Genomic DNA, 22,487 nt, shown 5'->3' on the forward strand with positions numbered 1-22,487 from the left:
TATATATATATATATGACTTATAAACTTGAATTGTTTTTAGTTCTACAAAGAAAAAGGCTCATAAATATAAAATTATTAAAAATTATGTTTTTTTTATGATTTACTTATATTGGACTCTTCGTTTTTTTACACTAAATTAACTCATTTGGTACAAATATTAAAAAACTTAGATTAGATGTGACACATATTGCAAAGTTAAACCCTAATTGAAATCCAATTTTTACATTGAATTAACTCACTTGGCACAAAAATTTTAAAAACTTAGATTAGATGGGACACATTGTCATAAAATTAGACTCTAATTGAATTTTAATTTGAAATCTAATTAGATTTTCTCTTAGTTTTACTTATTATTATATATATAGACTAGTATGTAATTCGTGCTTATATACAGGAATGATGAATTGTAGTGGTGCTATTGATGTTAGTTTGAGTTATTATTTATATAGGACATTAGTTCGACCAGAATATTTGGAAGTACTAAAATGATTATTCCTTACAATTTTAATGTATTGATTACGCCATAATTTTGAAAATCACTATTGGACACTACATATACAATATTAATTTACTATCACTGTTTATGAAATTCCACTAAATACAACACAAAATAAAAGAATAAATTAGTTCAATAATATCTTCTAAATTGATTGGGGATAGGTGCATAAGATTGTTTAGCTCAATTACAATTTGTTACATTTATGATCTTCACATACAAAATATCTAAATAAAAATAGTATAAAAATATACTCATTAGTTAAAAAAGAAATTGCGAAAATATGAATAATTTAATTTGTATGAAAAGCAAACAAAAATGCAAAATCTAATTTTGATTCTAATCAAATTTTATAAAAGATTTGGTTTTATAAATATAAATATAAATATAAATATATATATATATATATATATATATATTACCTAGGTTTATTTATATTGGACTTTTTGTTTTTTACATTGAATTAATTCACTTGGCACAAAAATTAAAAAAAAAAAAAATAGATAAGACACGTGGCACAAAATTAAACTCTAATTGAAATCCAATTTTTACACTAAATTAACTTACTTAGCATAAAAATTTAAAAATTTAGATTGGATGAGACATATGTCGCAAAATTAGACTTTAATTGGATTACAATTTGAAATCTAATTGAATTTTCTCTTAGCTTTAGCTCTCTCTCTCTCTCTCTCTCTCTCTCTCTCTCTCTCTATATATATATATATATATAGACACACACACATATATAGACTAGTGTGTAATCCTGTGCATATGCACGAGTACAATTAAAAACAATTATAATTTTATAGTTCAAATTATAACTTTTTTTTTAGAATAAGTTCAAATTATACATAGTATTAACTTACAATTTCTTTAAATCATATATTTTTAAAGTATGTAATGGTTTCTCATTATATATATGATTTAGAATTTAATTGGATATAGAATTTGTATGAAAAGCAAACAAAAATGCAAAATCTAATTTTGATTCTAATCAAATTTTATCAAAGATTTGGTTTTATAAATATAAATACATATATATATATATATATTACCTAGGTTTATTTATATTGGACTTTTTGTTTTTTACATTGAATTAATTCACTTGGCACAAAAAAAAAAAAAAAATTAGATAAGACACGTGGCGCAAAATTAAACTCTAATTGAAATCCAATTTTTACACTAAATTAACTTACTTAGCATAAAAATTTAAAAATTTAGATTGGATGAGACATATGTCGCAAAATTAGACTTTAATTGGATTACAATTTGAAATCTAATTAAATTTTCTCTTAGCTTTACCTCTATATATATATATATATATAGACACACACACATATATAGACTAGTGTGTAACCCTGTGTATATGCACGAGTACAATTAAAAACAATTATAATTTTATAGTTCAAATTATAACTTTTTTTTTAGAATAAGTTCAAATTATACATAGTATTTGCTTACAATTTCTTTAAATCATATATTTTTAAAGTATGTAATGGTTTCTCATTATATATATGATTTAGAATTTAATTGGATGTAGACTCTTCAGTTTTTGCACCTAATAATTCACTTGTCACTAAAATTAAAAAAATTAGATGGACACGTAGTGAAAAATTAAACTCCAATTGAAATCCAATTTAGAATCTAATTGGATTTAGACTTTTCTATTTTTATACTTAATAATTCACTTTGCATAAAATTAAAAATTAAATGAGACATGTATCACAAAATTAAGAATTAAATTAAAATCTAATTGAATTTTCTTTGTACTTTTGGTTATTAATATATGAACAAAACTTATATGCAATACCTTAGGTACTATTTGTTAGATTTCCCTCTTAAGATTTTGTCATGTAGCTACTTAAGTTAAAAAATACACTTTTATCCATGAGAAAAAAGCCACATGACAAAATCTTAAGAGATGAACCTAAGGAACATTACTTAAGTACTGTACTTAAGTTTTACTCTTAATATATTTATATAGAGTTCAAATTTGATAAAGACGTGGTATAAAACCCTTATTTTCCCCTCCAATACTAGTTTGCCGCATCAGACTTATAAAAATAAGAATCCAAATACGACCACACACGATCAAATTCTCAAACACTTTGATCAAGTTAAATAACCAGTAAATAAAAAACTAAAACCCAATATCCTTCTTGTAGCCAGAAGCTGTTGGCATCGCCATGACTCTGCTAAGCCCAAAAGCATCAGCGACATTGCCCGAATCTGGAATTTCCGCAGGATCCACCACGGATGTGGTGCTTGAGGCTTTCAAAATTAGGAGATAGTGAGTAGTGACTACCAAATCTGCTAAGTAAATCAATAGAAATATTGCACGCCCACTGATTCACCATAAAGAAAAGAAGTCCATGAAATTTATGTTCTTATTTGACAAAATTGAAGAATGAGATATAGTCTCAAATTCTAGCTGTGTCACCACCAACTTCAAGACTTTCCTTTAGAAGCTTATATTCTTGAATACCTCCACTGGGTATTTGACATTTTTGATTGATAATATGATGTAAAATAAGTAAACTGAATGCTTTGGACTTCAATGACAAGATAATCACTTAGAAAACCTGAAAGATAAGAACACACAATCAAAGGTGACCGGGGAGGACCGGCCAAGAACTCTCCGATGGTAAAGTTAGTATTTTCACTCAAATTCTGGAATTCCAAACAATTTGGAAGTGTTTGAAAAACTTACCTTATTTTGGCGTAGAGAACTGCTTATATAGCATCTGAAACGGTTACTTGTTTGATAACTTCCCCTATTATTGAGGAGGTTGAAAGGTTCGGAGTTAATTTCCATAACTGCCATGGAGGTTATTATTGTTTGGCCTTATTTTCCATAACCATCATTGAGAGCAGTTTTGTAGCAATGAACCTCGGTTTTTACTTGTGCTACGAAATAGGAATGTGGAGCTCGTCCAAGACCTGCATAGAGAAATATGCTCGGAAGGTGCGTAGGTCGTCCAACCATCATTTTGGATGGATGAGCCTGTCATGGACGAGCGTTCATTACTCCTCATTTTCCTATCCTTGGCCTAGACGACCATCATGGACGATTTTGGAGTTAGTGTATTTATTACGCCATCATTGATGTCTGAGTTCAACCGTGTAAATTTCATTTCTTTCATGTGTATGTGTGAGAATTTATTTATGTTTTTTGGGTTTTGAGATTTGATTCAACTTTGCTACCATCAACGATGATGACCCCGCTTGTCTTTTAGTCTTGTAGAACCGATTGCCGATTTACGCACGAAGTTATTTTTGTTTGTTTTTTTGTTTATATATATATATATATTTTTTTTTTTTCCATTTTTGATTTATTAATATTTGAATACATTCATGTGGCGTTTGGTACGGCATAATGTTTTAGGATTCTCAGGAATGTTTAAAGATTTTCATGTTTAGTTGCAAATCACGCTAGGAAATTAGATGCTAGGAGAATCTGGATTCCCCCTTTAAACTCTTCTTAGTAGAAATGTGGATTCCTTTTAAAACAGGTGTTTATCTAGATTCCCAAGTTTAAAGGAAATTGTATTTTGTACAAATTGACAATTTTAACCATTTTTCCATATCATTTAAGCAATTAAGATAAAATATAAAACAAATCATCAATATCTTTTCTCTTGTCTTATAAACCCAAATGTTGTTAGGTTGTTTTGTTATGGATTAAGCTCCTTTAAAAATTATTATAAAGAATAAAGCATTTTAGAATTTAAATAGTTATTTTTGTATTGTACTTGTCATTTTAAAATGTTAGATTACAGTTTTAATGAATTTGTCATAATTAATAGTTTATATTTTGTTTTTCATTATTTATTTAGAGGAAGATTTTTTTTTAAAGGACTTGGTAATTTACATTCAAATTTAAGGATAGAAGGGGAAAAATAAATAATTCATTTAATATTCCTAAGAATAAACCAAACATTATCATCTCACATTCCTAAGAATCTTAAGAGATTCCCAATGAAACCAAACATAAAAATAACTACATTCCTAGGCATCGAAATTGTAAGAAATTACATTCTTAGGAATCTAAATGCCAGGAGTAATGTGAATTTCCTTATACCAAACGCCGCATCAAAGGGATTGTGATCATGTTTGTTAGTCAATACTCTTTTATGTGAAATCATTTTAAAAAATCTGCTGTGACATCATTTTATTGGAAGTTGTAAACACCTATGTTTACACTACGTCCTTATTGAATTTATTTTCCTATATATATATATATATATTTGGTCAAATTTTTTTTTTTGATTGATTGATTGATTTTATGAAACAAAAACTTTCATAACAAACCCTAAATTAGTGGGAAAACATTTTTCTGTTATTTGGGCCATTTGGGAGTCTCAAATGGAAAAATAAGCCTCAAGTTTGAAATATACGTGGAATTGAGAAGAAAAACGGTTAGTTCAAGCAAAAAGAAAGGGAAAAAAGAGTAAAAAGACAACATTTGGTCAACTACGGTCGACAATGGCTGGTCGATGAATAACAGTGGTTACTATCGGAAGTCACTTTTTCTTTTTTTGGGTAAAAAATTCTAGAAATGTTTTTTTTTTTTTTTTTTTTCCTGCCGAAACAAAGTTAACATAAAGAATTAGATAAATTTTACTAACATATCTTGAAATTTGGACTTATAATGCCAACTAAATCCAAGACTTTTTAAAACTAGTCAATTTAGTCCCTAAATAATTAATTTTTTTTTCAACTGTTTTAGGGACTAAATTGACTTTAGAGACCAAATTGGTTAGATTTGAAAATACTTGAACTTCATTAGCATTAACCCAAATCTCAGGAGGTGTGAATGAAATTTACTCTAAAGAATTCAAATAAATAAACAAAACAAACTATAGTATGTAAAAAAGTAACCCATTAAAAATTTATATTATTAAAATAAGTGATGTTTAGACTTTATTTTAACAAAAGTTTATATTTACCTTGTGAGTTACTTTGGTGCAAGTAGTCTTATTTACTCGTAATAAAAAACGTCTGGGGCTTCATGAGAGACCCAATGGTTCATGTGCCTCTTGTGGTGCTTAGGTACCAAAGTTTGAAACCCCCACCCTAATTTACCTAGCAAAAACAAAACTCCCAAATGGGAAGATAACTTTGCATTCTATTTTAGAGCTTTGGAATCAAGCACCATGAATCTTGATTTGCGCTTGGATAAAAATGATATATAAACTTTCACATATTATAATAATAATAAATAAATAAATAAATAAATAAAAAGCTTTAAATTGGGAATCTATTTCGTAACCATCTAAAAAGCTAGATTTTTACAAAATTTTCTGTATTAGTATTCAATAATATACCAGATTATATACAAACATGAAATTATCAACTACTCCTTGATTAAGATACAATTAATTGTCACTTGTGAAGAATTTATAATTCAATGGTATTGTGTTGAACTTGAACCTTTCCTCTCCACTTATTGTATAGGAAAACAAAAATATAATTCATTCGAGAAATGGCTTGGGTCATTATGCATTGGACCTGTTTGAATACGAACACATGTCAAGCACTTGCTATGTGTCCACATCCTTATAGATCCAGTGTATGTACAAGAACACTAGATCCAAGCCTTGCCCATCCATCTAATTCAGGCTTGCACATGTATAACAAAATATAAACTCACTAAAACGTATGTATGGGACCAATCCTTGCCCATCCATCTAATTCTATAAGGCCTTGTACATAATGATAATGGTGTAAATGGGTGTGGAGTTACTTCGAACTTCCTTGCTGAGCTCTGGGCTCTCAGAGATGGCCTTTGTTGTGTAAACAATAGATGTCGAATTGGATGCTATGTCTATTATTGATCTAGTTTCAAGTTAAAAAAACCCCTAATAGCCTAGTCTCTTCTCTTGTTAATGATTGAGGCTATTGGCTTTTCCAAATTCCCCAATTGAGGCTAGCGCATTGCTTCAGGAAGGTAAATAGGTGTGTTGACTCCTAAGCAAAGCCTTTGAATATGGTGCCTTTATTTTGTATGATGCTCCTCTGCCCCAGTTAGAGGATGTTTTTTATTTGACTTCTCTATATAGTATTCTAACTGGCAGTTCCTTGAACCTATGTTCCCCTTAGTTTTGTTTTATGAAATAAACACGAAAAAACATCCTGTGGCACGAATTACATAAGTTCTTTTTTTATTGGATAAATACAGATTAATATTAAACATAATAAATTAAGTTTCCTACAAAACTTTTAGGGGTTAACGAAGCGGATTACAAATAAATTGAAGGAGAACACCAAAAAATCATATAATTTTTTTTCCTTTAAGTAAGCATGTCCTCGTAATGATTACCATTTTGATGGATGTGAGCGGACCCTTCTCCTAGTTACTCTCAAGGGATTTATAGTTTTTTATTTTTATTTTTATTTTTATTGGTTAAAATGTAAAGTATGACCTCTAAGTTTAACTGAAATTTATTTCGGTTATTTAACTTTATTTTTGTTCAATTGAGTCCTTTAAGTTTCAAAGTCATTCAATTTAGGCCTTTTATCTAATTTTGTCAAAAATTGCTGTTAAGTATGCAGTTAACTAATGAAAAAAAAAATCCCCTCAAAAAAAAAAAAAAACTAATGAAAAAAAAGTATTTTTTGCAAAAAATTCTAAGATAAAAAGTCTATAAATATTTTTATTAATTTTATAGATTTTTTTGTGTGAAAATAATATTTTATAGGCAACTTTTTAACAAAATTGAATAATGCTTGAATTGAATAAATTTGAAATTTAGAAGATTCATTTAAACAAAAGTAAAGTTAAAATATTAAATTTTCAATTTTTTTTTTGAGAAGGATTAAATTTTCAATTAAACTTAAAAGATGCCATTTACATTTTAAACTTTTTTTTTTTGGGGAAGGACTTGGAGTGTACATATTTTCATTAAACCAAAAGAACATAATTATATGCCTTAAAAAAAATTATAAAAATTATATTTTTCACAAGATTCACTAATATTTTAATGATTATCTCTAAGAGAAAAAAAAACTCTTCATGGCACTCAATGGATAAAATAATGAAAATCCATATTTTATTTTCGCACATTAACTGTTGGCTGTTGGTGATCCCGAGATACCCGAATTTTTGGCGCCAAATTCTAAGTGAAGTGAATAAAAATTCCCTCTATCACTTCAGCCTGCCCGCGGTCAGCTAACTTAACGGGCAGCCACTCCTCTCATCAATCTCTCTCATACCTATCAATCTATCTATATGCGTGCTTATGTCACAGCACAGTTTCCTTTGGCCTCGGGTTCCCTTTCTCTCTCTTTACCTCATTTGTAAGAAAAGAACATTGAACACTGACACGAAATAAAATAGAATGGCTAGGTTGACACTATTTTCACAGTAAATTTTAAATACAAAATTGTTACTTGATTTTACTGTTCGAAAAAAAAAATTTGTGAATTTAGATTCAAAAGTCGTAACAACGTAACATTTATAATTTATGAAAATGATATCCTCGTAGTATTTTTTGGAATAAAAAATTATTCCTTTCCTTCTTCCTTTCCACACTTAAAGCGTATCTCACTATTTATTATCTTTTCTCTGTCTCCTCACTTCTCCAAACTCTCTCTATTCCTATTTTGATTTTGAGAGTCTCACTCGAATCTAATTCCCAAAGCAAAGCAACCCTTTTAATCTTCCTCTCTCACCTTTTATAAAAATTAACTCTTTTTCCCTCTCTCTCACCACTTTCCCACCAAGTTTCATTATATTCCCTTATTATTATTCTTCTTCTATAATACACATCTCAAAGGTTTTTTTTTGCGCTTTCTATTAAGTCAATCTTAAGATGGGGTTTTCAGAGCAAGCACTGCAACAAGCTGAAGCAGAAGATAAAAGCTGGGTTATTGCTGGAATTCCATTACGGGCTCCATTGAAGCCCATATATACGAAACCAGTGGAGAATGAATGGGAGGAAAGTGAGGAGTGTTTGAAGACTCCAACTGGGGAAGAATCAAGAATTCCAAAGCCTTTGAAGTGCCCACCTCCTCCGAAGAGGAACAGAGTTGCTCCCATTCCCAAGTGTAATTATCGTGGTGATCAAGTTAGCAAGGTGTACTACTTTGATCCTTCAGAGTTAGAATCTCTGTTTATTCGAAGGGATAGCTAGTTCTTTTGTTTAGGCATGGAAATAGTTGGTTCTATGTTTGTTGCTTTCGTTTCTTTTTCTCTAATTTCTCTTGTTTTATTAGGCTTCTTGTAGTGAGGTAGGTTAGGCAGGACTAGAAGTTTATGTACAGGCTCTTATTATTAATAATAATTCGCTATTTAGGTGATTTATCATTGTGGTTCCTTGAAGAAATTTTTTTCTTCGTTCTCAATTTTTTTTTTCTTGAAGAAAACCTAAGAGGGAATTTTTTGAGAAGAAGATAGTTGAATGACTCTATAAAATTAGATACAACACTCCAATAACATGTGTACAACGAGGTTTGAATCTAAACACGTTGAGTGGAAGATAATTGAATGACTCATAAATTTAAATATATACTAGCTTCCAATAACGTGTGTGCAACGCGACATGATTTGAATATAAACATTGAGTGAGAAGAATGAATATTTTTATTACTCTTTATGAGCTTCGTGATATATATATATATATATGGTAAAATAAGAACAAAGTTCATTTCTTATGTGCTTTAACGTGATACACTGTTAAATTCAAAAAAAATTAAACCTTAATTATCACATCTATCGCGTTTTAAATGGTGAAATGATGGTGCAAGTTCACATTTGTAAAGTGTGAAAAATGGGTGACGGTGGTGCAAGTTAACATTTGTAAAGAGTGAAAAATTGTAAAATAAAAAGGACTACTTTTATTTTTATGGTAAAATAGGACTACTTTTGTGTTGTAAATGGTGAAGGTACGAGATTTCTTTCAAAATTTTTTTTTTAAATATATTATTATCCTTGTTCTTATTATTCGTCTCTCTCTCTCTCTCTATTGGGAACTGTTTATGTTCATGCGTACGAACTATGAATGGAAATGCAAGTCAAAATCAAAGCTAAGCAGCTAAAAGTTGTTAAACTCACGCAAGCAAAAAAGTAAATATTTTTCAATAGGGTAATGTAAGAAGATGCTGCACGGATGCTATATAGCCAATTGACAAGGACAATTCCTCACTTGACGCTTATGTATAAGTACCTTTATGCTCTGCCATCATCCCCTCTTTAGACTTAAGAGAGTTTGGTCTTTGAGTGTCCCACACCCTATATGACCCCCCACCCACTTCGGACTCTTATATAATTGGTGGGAAGGTTCTCTCTCTCTAACGCTAACTTTTCTCTGATTTCTCATCATAGAGGACAAAACACAAGTGGTAGGGAAAGATTAGAATCCTATGTAACTTGAATGGTTCTTATTTTGCACTTCCAAGCTCGATTTTTGAAGACCAATAATTGATACATTCACTTAACATAGTTTATTCAAAGTGTAATTTTTTGTAATAAAATATGGAACCCTTTATTATAAAGTTCGTACAAGACCCTTTGTTTATGAGTGGATAATCAATGATGGTCATGATTGTCAAGGTGTATCAGTTAAAAGAGTATATGTGTGACTAGGGGAAGTTCACCTACTAAACTGAGGTTTATTTTGTAGATTAGAATAATTGAATTGGGATCGAAGCCATAAATGAGGCAATAGTGTTGCAACACGTCCTAATTCTACTTGTTATTTAGTGGATCATATTACTAGCTGGATGGATGTACTAAGTTGATTCCCATTATTGGAGACCACATGGAGGGGAACAAAATTGTTTGGCAATTACCATGCACTACTGAATGCAAAGAGGGAACATACGAATTTTTAATGTATGTTTATGCTAGAATAATGTATGTTTATGGTAGAATATACTAGGGGATAAAATTTGTTTTGGGTTGTTTTTTTCATGTGTGTGAGTTGGCTAAGTTTATTTTTATTTTATCCATAAAGAGTTACATGACATATTTATCCACTTATGTATTTAGTGAAAGTGATAATCAAACCATGATTATGGTTGAAGATGTTTTTTTATTTTTATTTTATTTATTTTTTTTATTTTATATAAAAAAGATTAAAGTACATTTTTGACCCTTAAAGTTTGATATTGTTTACATTTTAGTTCTTCATGTTTGATTTCATTTTTATATATTGGTATTGTTGTCCATTTTTGTTAATAATCTAATGACACTGAAATAGACCTATATAAGTAACCTTCTTAATGGAAGACATTTATCTATCACTTAGCTATAAGAATACTAACAAAAATGGACGGCATAGAAAATATTAAATTGAACTCAAACATGAAACGCCAAAATAAAAATTTTGAAACCAAAAAAACCAAAATGAAAACAACCTTCTAATTTTTATTAAGCGTGCTAGGCATACCAGACTTACCCGTAGAAGATTAAAGTTTAAACAATCACATGCTGAGTGTTCACTTTATGATCAGCATCACCAATTCATCTACAGCTTTCCTAGTGTCCACAAAATAATGGAAAGAAAGCTTAAAAGTGGAATCATCTTTGTACATATATATTTTTTCTATCCTACACCATCATGTAGCCTGTAGGGGAGGATAAGATTTATTATGAGAGTTTTATTTTATCACGTAAAATATTATAGTGCACTGGAATAAAAAGCTGGTGTGCAAACATCACTTCTCAAGTACAAAATCCTTTTAATAAAAGAAAAGGTGCAAGATCTTTTTTCTTTAGTGCTCGGCTTAAAAAAGAAGTACAAAATCTTTAGTGGGGTAATAATAATATTGAGCAAGCATAAATATTTTACCTAAAAATTGACAACATTCCGGTGCAGTGCATAAGAATAACTGAATGGCTGTCAGCAGGGCTCTGATTAATTAGCCATGAGGAACTCATTTTGATTGATTTGCTGTTTTTGGGGGGGGGGGGGGGGGGGGGGCATTCACGCATTCATAGAATCATACTGGAAGAATTTCTATAATACAATGGGATTGATGCTATATTCTTCAAAGGCTACAACACTTATAGGCTATAGCATAGTATCTTGCCGCATAAGAAGTTTTAAATTTATGCTCGTTTTGTACCTAAAATTGACTGATATATTAATATGATAATAAAGAAAATTATTACAATTAAAACGTACTTAATTTTAACGTGACGGTAATTTTATAAGTATAAATTTTTGTATAAAAGGTAAGAGTTAGATTCAAGTTCTCGAAATAGAATTTCATGATACATATATACTTAAATTAAATTAAAATAAAATTTTTATCTAAAAAATAAATAAATAATAAAAGAAATTATATACTATAACTTGAATTTCATATTATATATATATATATATATATATATATATAACAAGCTAACCCAGTTCCTAGTGGGCCTGAGAGTCAAAAAGGATTAACAAATGAAACCAAAACAAAGTGACGTGAGCCGTGACCACTAGCATCCACCGGCTTGTTTGACTGATCCATACGATAATTCCAATTTTGTCAATGATAGAACTCCCAACAGTAACGCCTCTTGGTTCCTTAAATAAGTGCGTGAAATTAGCCCACCATAACTCTAATATTAAGTATTTGTTTGAAATCTACAAATTTTGCTGAAATTAAAACTTTTTATTGAAAGTAATGTAGTTAAAAGTAAAAGTTAGCTGAAATAGTACAGCGGAACCCATAAAATAGTACCAAAGAGTGTAGTGGGATCCATGAATAATAGTAAAAATAAGCTGGTTTTTTAAGCTGAGCCAAACACACACTAAGGATCTGTTTAAGATCTGCTTATTTTGCTAAAATTGAAATTTTTTTGTTGAAAGTATGATAGATAAAGGTAAAAGATAACTAAAATAGTACAGTGAGACTCATGAATAATACTAGAAAGTGCAATGGGACCCGTGAATGGTAGCAAAAATAAGTTGAATAGTACAACGAGTTAGATTTTTAAGCTGGAGCCAAATGCACACTAAATACAAATCTATTATTAAAAAAAAAAAAAAACTCAAAATCATTTAATTTTATTGCATATTTTTACTAAAATTGTCTTTAACTTCTTCTAAAACTTTTAATTGTTTAAAATTCCTGTGAAGAAGTTAGAGAAAATTTTCTAATAGATAGGATGAATTTTTTATTTATTAAATAAGTATAAGATAATTGTTTTCTATCATTAGATTTTTTTTCTTTAAAAAAAACACACACACACACACATAAGCGAAAGGGAAAGAAGTTTTAAGTTTTAACACAAAATCACACCACAAACTCCACTAAAAAGTTATGATAACTTTTAAGGGATTGTGGAGTAAATAATACTACAGGAAAAAATAACAATTAAGTGGAATTCAAACATTTTTCTCAAAAAAAAAAAAAATCAAATCAATCTTCAACAATTAACAATTGAACTGATTCGAACCCCTATAAATTACTCTAATCTCTTCTACATTTTATTAAAAGTTTATACTTTTTTGGTATTTTAAAACTTTATTCAAACCTTTCTTGTGTTTCAAACATATATGATGGACGGAAACTATTAACAAAGTTATTAACATTAAATGAAATGCCTAAATTACCTTAGTATTTTTATAGTAAAATATTTTTATAAACTTTTATTTTTTTTGCTACAAAATTCTCAAACTAGTAATTTCAACTGTCCATTTAGAGTTTTTTTTAATTTTTTTTTTATAAAATTTATTTAAGAAAAACTTTTTTTTTTCTTGGTTGATAGAATCTTTGAATATATTCTAAAGTGTAATTTTACAAAATATAAGCGAGGTTTTCACCTGATCTATGCTGTACTTACAAAATATGTGTTGTCAACTAGAATTTTTTTTTTTTTTTTGAGAGCGTTTCAACATATGGTGTCCGCTTCGGATTATAGTTTTTTATTATCAGACCAAGATACCAATTAGTTTTTGGTGTAGGCGGGAATTGAATTACAAATCTCTTATTCAATCTTTAGAGACTTTATAAACAGAGCTAACTGGAATTCACTACTAGAATTGTAAATGTGCATATACTAGAACTGTAAATGTACAATATTCACAACATTATTCTTAAGGCCTCTTTTGGTAGGAATGATAAGAAAGTATTATGATAATAATAATAATAAAAGTAATGGATAGAAACTATATCAATTTTAATCATATATTATTAGTAGAAGGGATAGACCAACAGAGAAATAAAAGGATAGAAAATGGTTATGCATTTCTCTTGTTTGATTAAGAAAGTTTTAGGGTATAATTTGTTGGGGGATTAAAAAGTGGGAGGATAGAAAATGAGGAGGAGATGGAAAGTGGGGAAATAGAAGATATTTTAGTTTTTTTTTTTCATAGTTTTTGATGAGGAGTGGAAAAATAAAGGGATGAAAAACTCTTTTGTTTAGAAAAATGAGAGGATGGAAAATGCAGATTGTATAAATTTACTCTCATACCCTATTAGTTTTTTTTTTTTTTTTTTTTTTTTTTTTTTTAAGTTTTAGAATATATTTTATTAAAAAAATTGTGTATGAATAGGTACTTCAATTATAATAAAAAAAAAAGTAAAATAACCCAAAACAGAAGGGAAATAAAACCATATTAAAAAAAAAAAAAGGAAAACGGATGAGAAAAAAAAAAACCGAATGAGAAGTGAACGTTGCACAAGGAAATTAAGAAAACCGAAGAAGAAAATGAAAAAAAAAAATAAATAAAGAAAAATAAAAAGAAGAGAAATGAACATTGCACGAGACATTTTTGTCCAAATCAAGTGGGAACCTTCGTAATGTTCCCCTTTTTTCTCTAGTTTTTTCCTTGATTTGGGAAGATTACATTTTGGTGGGTTCGAAAGAACACACTTGGGCCCACAATTTTCCCTCACATTTCCTCTTCTAACCAAATGCCCAAAAATACCATTTTATCTTTACTTTTCTCATCCCCTAAAATCACCCAAACCAAACGAAAATTTAAGATAAATAAGAGTGAAAATTGTGATTTGTACATATTCATTATGGGGGTTAAAAACACAACCTATGAAGAATAGTGCTTGAGTTCTTGATCAACACAACTAATTTCTAAATAAGAAGGGATAGAAATCCACAATGGAAAGATTGGATAGACGATAGAAGGCAAGGAAAGATAGAAATAGACACTTTGATTAAGAAAAGCTATTTCCCTAAGTACAAAGAATGGATCAAAGGAAAATACAAGTTCTTGCTCTCTCTCTTTCTTTCTTTGTCTCTTCTGATTTTTTTGGGATCCCCCCCTCTTGTTTGCCATCTCGTCCTTTTATCCTCCTTTTCTTCTTCCTTTTCAGCTGAATATCTCTTAGCTGGATTTGGGGAGATACTTGTCCTATCAGACACCTCCCTGCCATTTCTTGATCATAAAAGCAGGCTTTTGGGGCATCTTTACCATTTAGACCAATCATTCAGTATTTAATGAGGCTAACATTAGGTAGGAATAACTAATTAATAAGGAGGTGACTAATACATTGGGTTTTGCTCTACGTCATCTTTTTTATTTCATCAGGGATAGGAACTGAAGTCGAGTCCTCGGTGAATCAGTTGATTGCTTCTCAGTTAGGTTATCATATCTTGGGATAAATTTGTTCCTCAGATTACCTTGATAACAGGTTTATATGGTCTATATTAGTTTGGATTTAGGCTTTTCTATGTTTAGATTTAGGTTGAGCCCTTATGTTAGGAGTGTCTCTTCTGTCTTTCCTCTTCGGCCTAAAGTCCATGGGGGCAGCTATGTTCCAATCCCCCAACATTTACTATTATGTATTTGTTTTATAAGATTAATTTTGTTCATGGTCCTTGAAGATTTATATAATAACATAAGGGTCATGCTAATTGGTGCACTTAGGGGAATTGTTAACTATCCATTTTAGGAAAATTTTGACACAACTTTTATGAAAAATAGAAAAAGCTGTCAATACATTAATTGCTTCTTTTTTTCTTTTTTTCTTTTCGCATAAAAAATTTCTTTAAATGGATTATTAACCATTGCCCTAAGGGCATCCGTTAGCATTTCCCATAAATATATAACATATTACATGATTACATCAAAAGAAATGGATTCTTTAAAGCTAATTTCCTGAATCACTTCCAATGATATGCTTCAGGTTCATTTGGATTATGAAGATTAGTTTCTAGGTCAATAAATGAGGTTTAATACACATAAATAAATAAAAAATAAAACAAAAGAAGAAGAAGAGAGTCTTAATAAACATGTTTAATATATATTAGGGATAATTATATTTTACCATCCTAAATTATACTGCAAGTTAACAATCCAATTGACAACAGGTGCAAAGTGAAACCCGAGTTATAATTTAGGGTTGTAGCTATGCATTTTGAAAGTTTATATTGCAAAGTGTAATTAAGGATATAGTTTAAGGTGGTAAAATGTAATTTTTCCTTATATATTATGGTCAATTGTAAATCCGATTGAAATAGTTACCATTTTAGATTATAATTACTATCATAATTATCAACAAGTAAACGTTTTTGCTCCTAGTTATTGATTGATTTCATAGCTCAAAATTCGATTGCATTTTATTAATCTATATTGTAGGGATCGGGTTCGAACACTTCTACTGTTAAGTGAGTGGACTCAAGCCCAGCTAGCCCAATACAATGAATTTGTAGAGAGCGGGTTCAAGAACTAGGCCCAAGCAGGCGGGCAATGGGCGGTGAAGCGTTCGCCCCCATTCGCCACCGTCAGACGTCAACAGATCAAGATCGTCCTCCAAGATCTGTCCTCGGCACCGGTCTGAGGAGCTTGACAGCGGTCTCTCCTAGGGGAATCATTCCCCCCCTTGCCTTATTTGTATCTTCCCCTTATATAGTCCCTTTCCTTAACCTCTTTCTTCCACTTGTTGATCATCCATGCCTCCTCCTCCTAACTGCCCGTCCTATCAGCCGCTTTATCAGCCCTTCTGTGAGTTGCAGCGATCGAGGCAGTCTTGTTCAGAGGTCACATCACCACTAATGTGGCCAGGGGGTTAGGTGAGCGCACTTAATGCGAAGATGACAATTCATCCTGAACTTGCTCTTCCATCGAGCTGCCATGGCTAAAGTGTTGGGCCCCGTTGGCCGAGGACAAGGTTGTCCTCGGCAAGATTCTTGGCGATTTAGGCTTTCGTACTTCTCCCTTGGGCCTTCCTTCCTCCTCGGCATGGGCCTTGGGCCAGATATAAAATGGACTGGGGTTGCCAAGTTCTTAGGCCCCATAATAGCCCCTAAAAATCCTGTTATTCGTATTCTCAGATGGGGAGGAGGATTTTGACATCCTCGGGCCTTCGTCGTGGCTCGCCCAACCTTAGTCTACGTCAGCATTGGAGTCTTTTCGCTTGCCCAATGCACGTTTCTGATGCCTCGATATGCAGCGTGCACCCGCATTAAATTCTGGCGGCTCCATACTCCCCACATTCCACGGTGTGATGGTAATCAATTGGTGGGGGTTCTCTGCCTTTCCGGCCTGGTTGTCTTTTATTGAGGATATAAATACTCATTTGGACCGATTCGCCTCCTTACCTTTGCATTCAAGAACTCTGGTGCACATACTTTGAATTCGGTTAAACCTCCAACTGCACTCATCATCCTTTTCCAGCACAAAAAGCCTGTCGGAGGAGCTTTTCCTCATTTCTATAAGTCTTCCTTTCTTTCTCTAGTTCAAATTTTCTCTCTGAGCCTTCTCTTTGCTGCGCCCTTTCTTGATTCCCTTAGCCATTGTTAGGGATGGGTACGTTTAAGAAGTTAGTTGAGTCAGAGGAGGTGATGGAGAAATTTATCACCGATTATAGGATACCCAATAACGTGGGCTTGAGGTACTGTGAGGAAGGGGAATGGTATATTAAGAGAAGAGAGGGCGAAATTTTGATTCCCATAATCGCCTTCTTAGAAGGGGGTATGAGAATCACTATGGGGCCGGTGACACGTGACTACATCAGGCATTTCCGGCTGACTCCCACCCAGTGCGCCGTCAATATATTTAGGATACTGGGGTGCATAGATGCGTTAAATAAGGAGATGGGGCTGAGGTTAACCCACCATGACGTAAACTGGTGCTATAACCTCCAACACTTGAAGGGTAAGTCCTACTACATGAAGATGAGGGACGATAGGATTTGGCTTATCCACCTGAGTCCAACAAGGGGTTAAATCTGGACTTCCTTATTGTGTTAGGAGAGTGGCACAACGGCTTCCATTGCTCGACAGAAAAGGGAGAGCCAAGTAGGGCACTCGGAGTAGAAGAGGGCTGACAAGCCATGTTTTCGTAATTTGCTTCATAATTTGTACCATTTGGTTGTTGATTAGCACATACTTTCTCTTTTGTAGATCCACAGGCCTTTGAACGGCATTTTCACCTGGTCAACAAGGAGGACCTGGAGTCCGTTCTTAGGGTGGAGATTTTTGTGAATGTGGCCGACGATCAAGTTAGGGCTGCTCATAAGATCCCAACCCAGAAGTCGTTCCCGGCTCTGAAGCACGTGATCAAGGCTCGCAATCCTCGGCTTCGACAAATTACTGTGGTGGAGCATGGGTTCACATTTTTTGAAGGATTTTCCATCCCAAAGGGTGTCCCATTAGCCGGTTCTTCCTCGTCCCATCAAACTGCAGAGGTTGAGGGAGGAAGTTTGGAAAGGGAGGGAGAAGTAGTTGATCTGGGCTCGTTCGAGAACGAATTTGGTGTATTCGACCAAGTCCATCTGTCCAAGGATCCCTCTTTGTCCAAAGCTGATCCTTTGCCTTTGCGGATTGCTACTCCGACTGAAATGGGTTTCAAGAGATGACCCAAAACTAGCTTGCTTGATTTGCTTGAGGGCCAGCCGGGGAAGGACACGCCGAGGGAGTCACAACCCAAGCCTCCTACACCTCCACCCAAGCTTCCTCCTCCCCCACCTAACTTTTGCCGGTGCAGACTAGGTCGTCCTCCACTTTGTCAATCTTGGACCCTCGGCCCGAGCCCACCGATCCGAAGAGGAAGAGGCCTTCCAAGGGCAAAGACCTAGTAGATTAGGGGAGATCTCGTTCCCCCCAAAAGAAAGATGAAGCCTGTCGACCTTCCAAACAGCTGAGGATTGGTGGCCAGGGTAAGGGGAAAGAGGTCATTCAGCAGTCCGAGCCCCAGGCTTGGCTGCCCGCCGCCATGCTTCACGGGAAGCCTTTAATGGACGACGCCACCTTCAGGGACTTTCGAGGGGGCGAGGGGGCTCGCGTAGTCGACGCTCTGGGGAGGTCCCTGCTTCTCCCCGCCAACATGGCTGAGCTGGGGGACATGAGGAGGCAGGAAGTTGCCCGTAACCTTAAGAGGTACTTGGGCATGGTAAGCCTTTTGATACTTGTTCTTTCGTTTGAATCTTATTGCTCAGCACCCAACTTACCGTGGATTTGTTTTGGTTGGTAGGTTATCCAGGCCACTTTTAGGCTGAAGGAGGAGGCTGATAACCAGGATAAAGTCACGGGTTAGGAGCACGACAAATACCTGAAGGCTGCGAATACCCTTAGGAGATCTAAGGCCGATCTCAAGAAGGCGAGGGAGGACTTGGAAGAGATGACGAAGGCCATAGACAATATGGTATTTGACCTAGCTGGCGTCATGAAACAGGCTGAGGATCAGACGTCGCGCTTGCGCGATGTTGAGGGTTAGCTGCAGGTTGCTGAAAAGCATATTGCTGACCTAAAGCAGAAGTTGGCCGAGGCGGTAAGGGCCAAAGGTATTACCGAGTACACCAGGGACGAGGCCGTGAGGGCTAAAAAAGAAGCCGTGTTCGCGAGAACAGATGCTGAGCGCTCTGTAGAGTAAGTGGAGGAAGAGACCTTTGCTGAGGGAGTGGCTAAGACCGAGGTTGCCCTCAGGGCTCAAGTCCCTGAGGTATGCAGGCTTTACTACTCCCAGACTTAGACTGAGGCCCTCAACCAAGCGAGGGTCGAGGCTTCGTCTGAACTCAAGAGGGCCGAGAGAGTGTACTACGCCCCCGCAATTCGCGAGACTGCTCCTGTCACCTCTGAAGCGGGCTCTGACTTACGAACGACAAATGGAAGCCAAACCAGTGCCGCCAAGGACCCAGCTTCATCTGCTAAGCCTGTTGAGGAGATTGTGCATCAAAGGGCATTAGAAGGGGCAGGAACCGATAACCCAGAAGTGCCCCAGGATGTGGTGAGGCCTCTTGCTGACTCCCAAGCTACACTCGCTGTCTCTCAGGTCCCTCCTGCTGAGGAAGGGTCCTCCGAAATAGCCCTTCCAAGCTAGGGTCCCGAAGCTCCAGTCGAAGCCCTTCGTCAGACCCCTTAGGACAAGCTGTCCACTGAGCTAGGGAAGTAGGCCATCTTGACAGGCTACCCCATCTTAACGGCTTGGGCCACTCTGCTCTTGCTTTCTTTTTCATTTTACTTTACTTTCTGTCTTGATTCATCACTATATACCTTGTTTTGGTTTTAAACACTGTAATATTACTTTTTAAACTGAATGCATGGATCTCCTTTTCTTTTTACTTGGCGTCTATTGTCGTTGCAATGAGTTTGGCTACATATATAACCTAAGCTTCACAATCTCCGAAACTCAGCACGTTTTTCATTCTAAACTGGCAACCAAACAAAACGTAAAGCCCCTAGCAATAGTTCTTACTTGGATTTTGATCGACAATTAAATCACCTTAACACCACAACCTATTTTTGCCGGATTGAATGCTGAGGGAACGATTCCACAATATTGGCTCCATGGCACATGAATGAGATACGATAAACAGTACAAAATGCTTAGGAAAGCTGTTAGTTGCTGATTGTGCTAATGGGTTAGGTTCAATGTGCCTCAGAATGCTTCAAGTGGTGCTCATAGGCTTGAGTTTGTTTACGCCTTTGCTGAACGTAGCTAGTTTTGCCAGATGTTTGAGTCCGTGGACCATGCAAGACCTTGGTTCAGTCTAGTACCAAGATGTATCTGAGTGGTTAGTTTTCCCATAAGCTTGAGTCCAAGGACCATGTAAGGTCTTGGTTCTGTCTAACGCTTATGTTCTTTTGAAAGTAACTAGTTTCCCCATAGGTTTGGGTCCGTGGACCATGCAAGGCCTTAGTTCAGTCTAATACCCAGGTGTATCTGACTGGTTAGTTTTCCCATAGGCTTAAGTCCGAGGACCATGCAAGGCCTTGGTTCTGTCTAACGCTTATATTCTTCTGTAAATAGCTAGTTTCCCTATAGGTTTGAGTCCGTGGACCATGCAAGACCTTGGTTCAGTCTAGTACCCAGGTGTTCTTCTGTAAGTAACTAGTTTCACCGAAGGTTTAGGTTCGAGGACCACGAAAGACCTTGGTTTAGTCTAGTACCCAGGTGTTCTTCTGCTTGGGGTGAAGGGAGTTTGCACTTGATGCTGGAATGTCCACTTTTAGAGTGATAATGGTATCGGTTGTGTTTTGCTGAGGGTGGATTCCTCTTTAGTCTGGGCAATTGGCCCCGTATTGGCCTGGACGAGGGTGACCTATCCCTCTTTCGCTCTGCTTTTTTTGCCCTCTTCGATTATGAGGCGTCTTTCGACTGTTCGCGTTCTGCGCTTGACACTTCGTTGTGTAAGGCGCGCCCTCATTAATATTCTCGTGGATTAATGCAGATCCAACGATTGATGGCTTCTTTGGAATTCGGTCAGGATTAATGTCGCTGATAATTCTTCTTTCGAATTCTGGGCGGACTAATTCCCACCAACCTTCGCCCTCCGTATAAGGCTTTCTGGGGGAATTATCCTTCCACATTTCATGAACCCTCTAGTTAAACAGGAAATATGGTTTTCCCACCCTCTAAGCCCCTTCAATAACCTTGCCAGGATTGTAATCAGAGCTTGGCGGAATGGGACGGCTTTGGATGAGGGCGGGGGTAAGCAAGCCAAAGGTCCTCCTCCCTCGATTGAGAGCCTCTGCGGTTGCAGTCCGCGTCAAACTTCTAGTGCGGCAAGGCTTGGGCGTCATCCCGGTGGTATCGTGCCTGGCAATCCGGAGGGAGGTCCATGAAGTACATAACGCTTTTCTCCGGTGCGCGTCCATGCCTGCCTTTCAAGCTGGTGGTGACTCGCGCCCAGCTTACCTGCCGATGGAGGCTCGCAAGATTACGTCATGTTTGGTGCTCGGGTGTTGCCACTTCCAATGCTCAATCATCATGAGGCTGGGGGAGCATCATGGGGCGGGGCCCTCAGGTGCTTTTGCATCTGCTCCTCTCTTCTCGCCAGTACTATCATGGGGCGAGGTTGTTGGTGCCTTGAAGCAAGCCTACCTCAGCCCCCTTTTCTTTAGGGTTAACTTTTGAATAAGTCCGTCCGGGCCTCTGTTTGTAGAGTTAGCTTTAAAACAAGTCTGTCTGAGCCTCTGTTTGTAGAGTTAGCTTTAAAACAAGCCTATCTGAGCCTTTGTTTGTACCATGTATTTATTTTTTGTTTAATAAAATGTTGCAATGTTTGTTCACTTTTCCTTTTCTCTGAATCTTTTTATTTTTCTGCTATAACCGTTTCTTGAGCAAATGCGTCGTTGTTTGTTGCGTTTTTTTTTTTTTTTTTTTGCTGGGATCTGGCATCGGAGCTGTTAGCAGTGATGAGAGACTGTTTGGCCTTGCGTAAGCTAGCATCATAGGAACGATTTCCCTCTGCGCCTGCTAGCACACAAGTTCTTCCCACAGTCAACGCCAATTATAGGGACCGGGCTCGAGCAGTTCTACTGTTAAATGAGTGGACTCAAGCCCAGCTAGCCCAATACAATGAATTTGTAGAAAGCGAGTTCAAGAACTAGGCCCTAGCAGGCAGGCAGTGGGTGGTGAAGCATTCGCCACCGACAAACGTCAACGGATCAAGATCGTCCTCCAAGATCTGTCCTCGGCACTGGTCCGAGGAGCTTGACAGCGGTCTCTCCTGGGGGAATCATCCCCCCTTGCCTCATCTGTATCTTCTCCTTATATAGTCCCTTTCCCTAACCTCTTTCTTCCACTTGTTGATCATCCATGCCCCCTTCTCCTGACTGCCCGTCATATCAGCCGTTTTACCAGCCCTTCTGTG

General features: G+C 35.1%; 1 protein-coding gene across 1 annotated transcript; it reads left to right on the top strand.

The window, feature by feature from the left end:
- The first annotated feature begins 8,311 nt into the window (after positions 1-8,311).
- On the top strand, positions 8,312-8,632 carry LOC112010064 (cyclin-dependent protein kinase inhibitor SMR6). The gene has a single exon (XM_024042404.2). It carries the CDS (start codon positions 8,312-8,314, stop codon positions 8,630-8,632), a length of 321 nt encoding a protein of 106 aa, XP_023898172.1.
- Positions 8,633-22,487: the final 13,855 nt, after the last annotated feature.

This window comes from Quercus suber, unplaced genomic scaffold (assembly GCF_002906115.3).
Source record: "Quercus suber isolate HL8 unplaced genomic scaffold, Cork oak 2.0 scaffold_20, whole genome shotgun sequence".
Classification (NCBI taxonomy): domain Eukaryota; kingdom Viridiplantae; phylum Streptophyta; class Magnoliopsida; order Fagales; family Fagaceae; genus Quercus; species Quercus suber.

What these genes read in the sequence shown, in the direction of transcription:
- LOC112010064 (XM_024042404.2), top strand. Translation starts at nt 8,312, where the DNA reads ATGGGGTTTTCAGAGCAAGCACTGCAACAAGCTGAAGCAGAAGATAAA.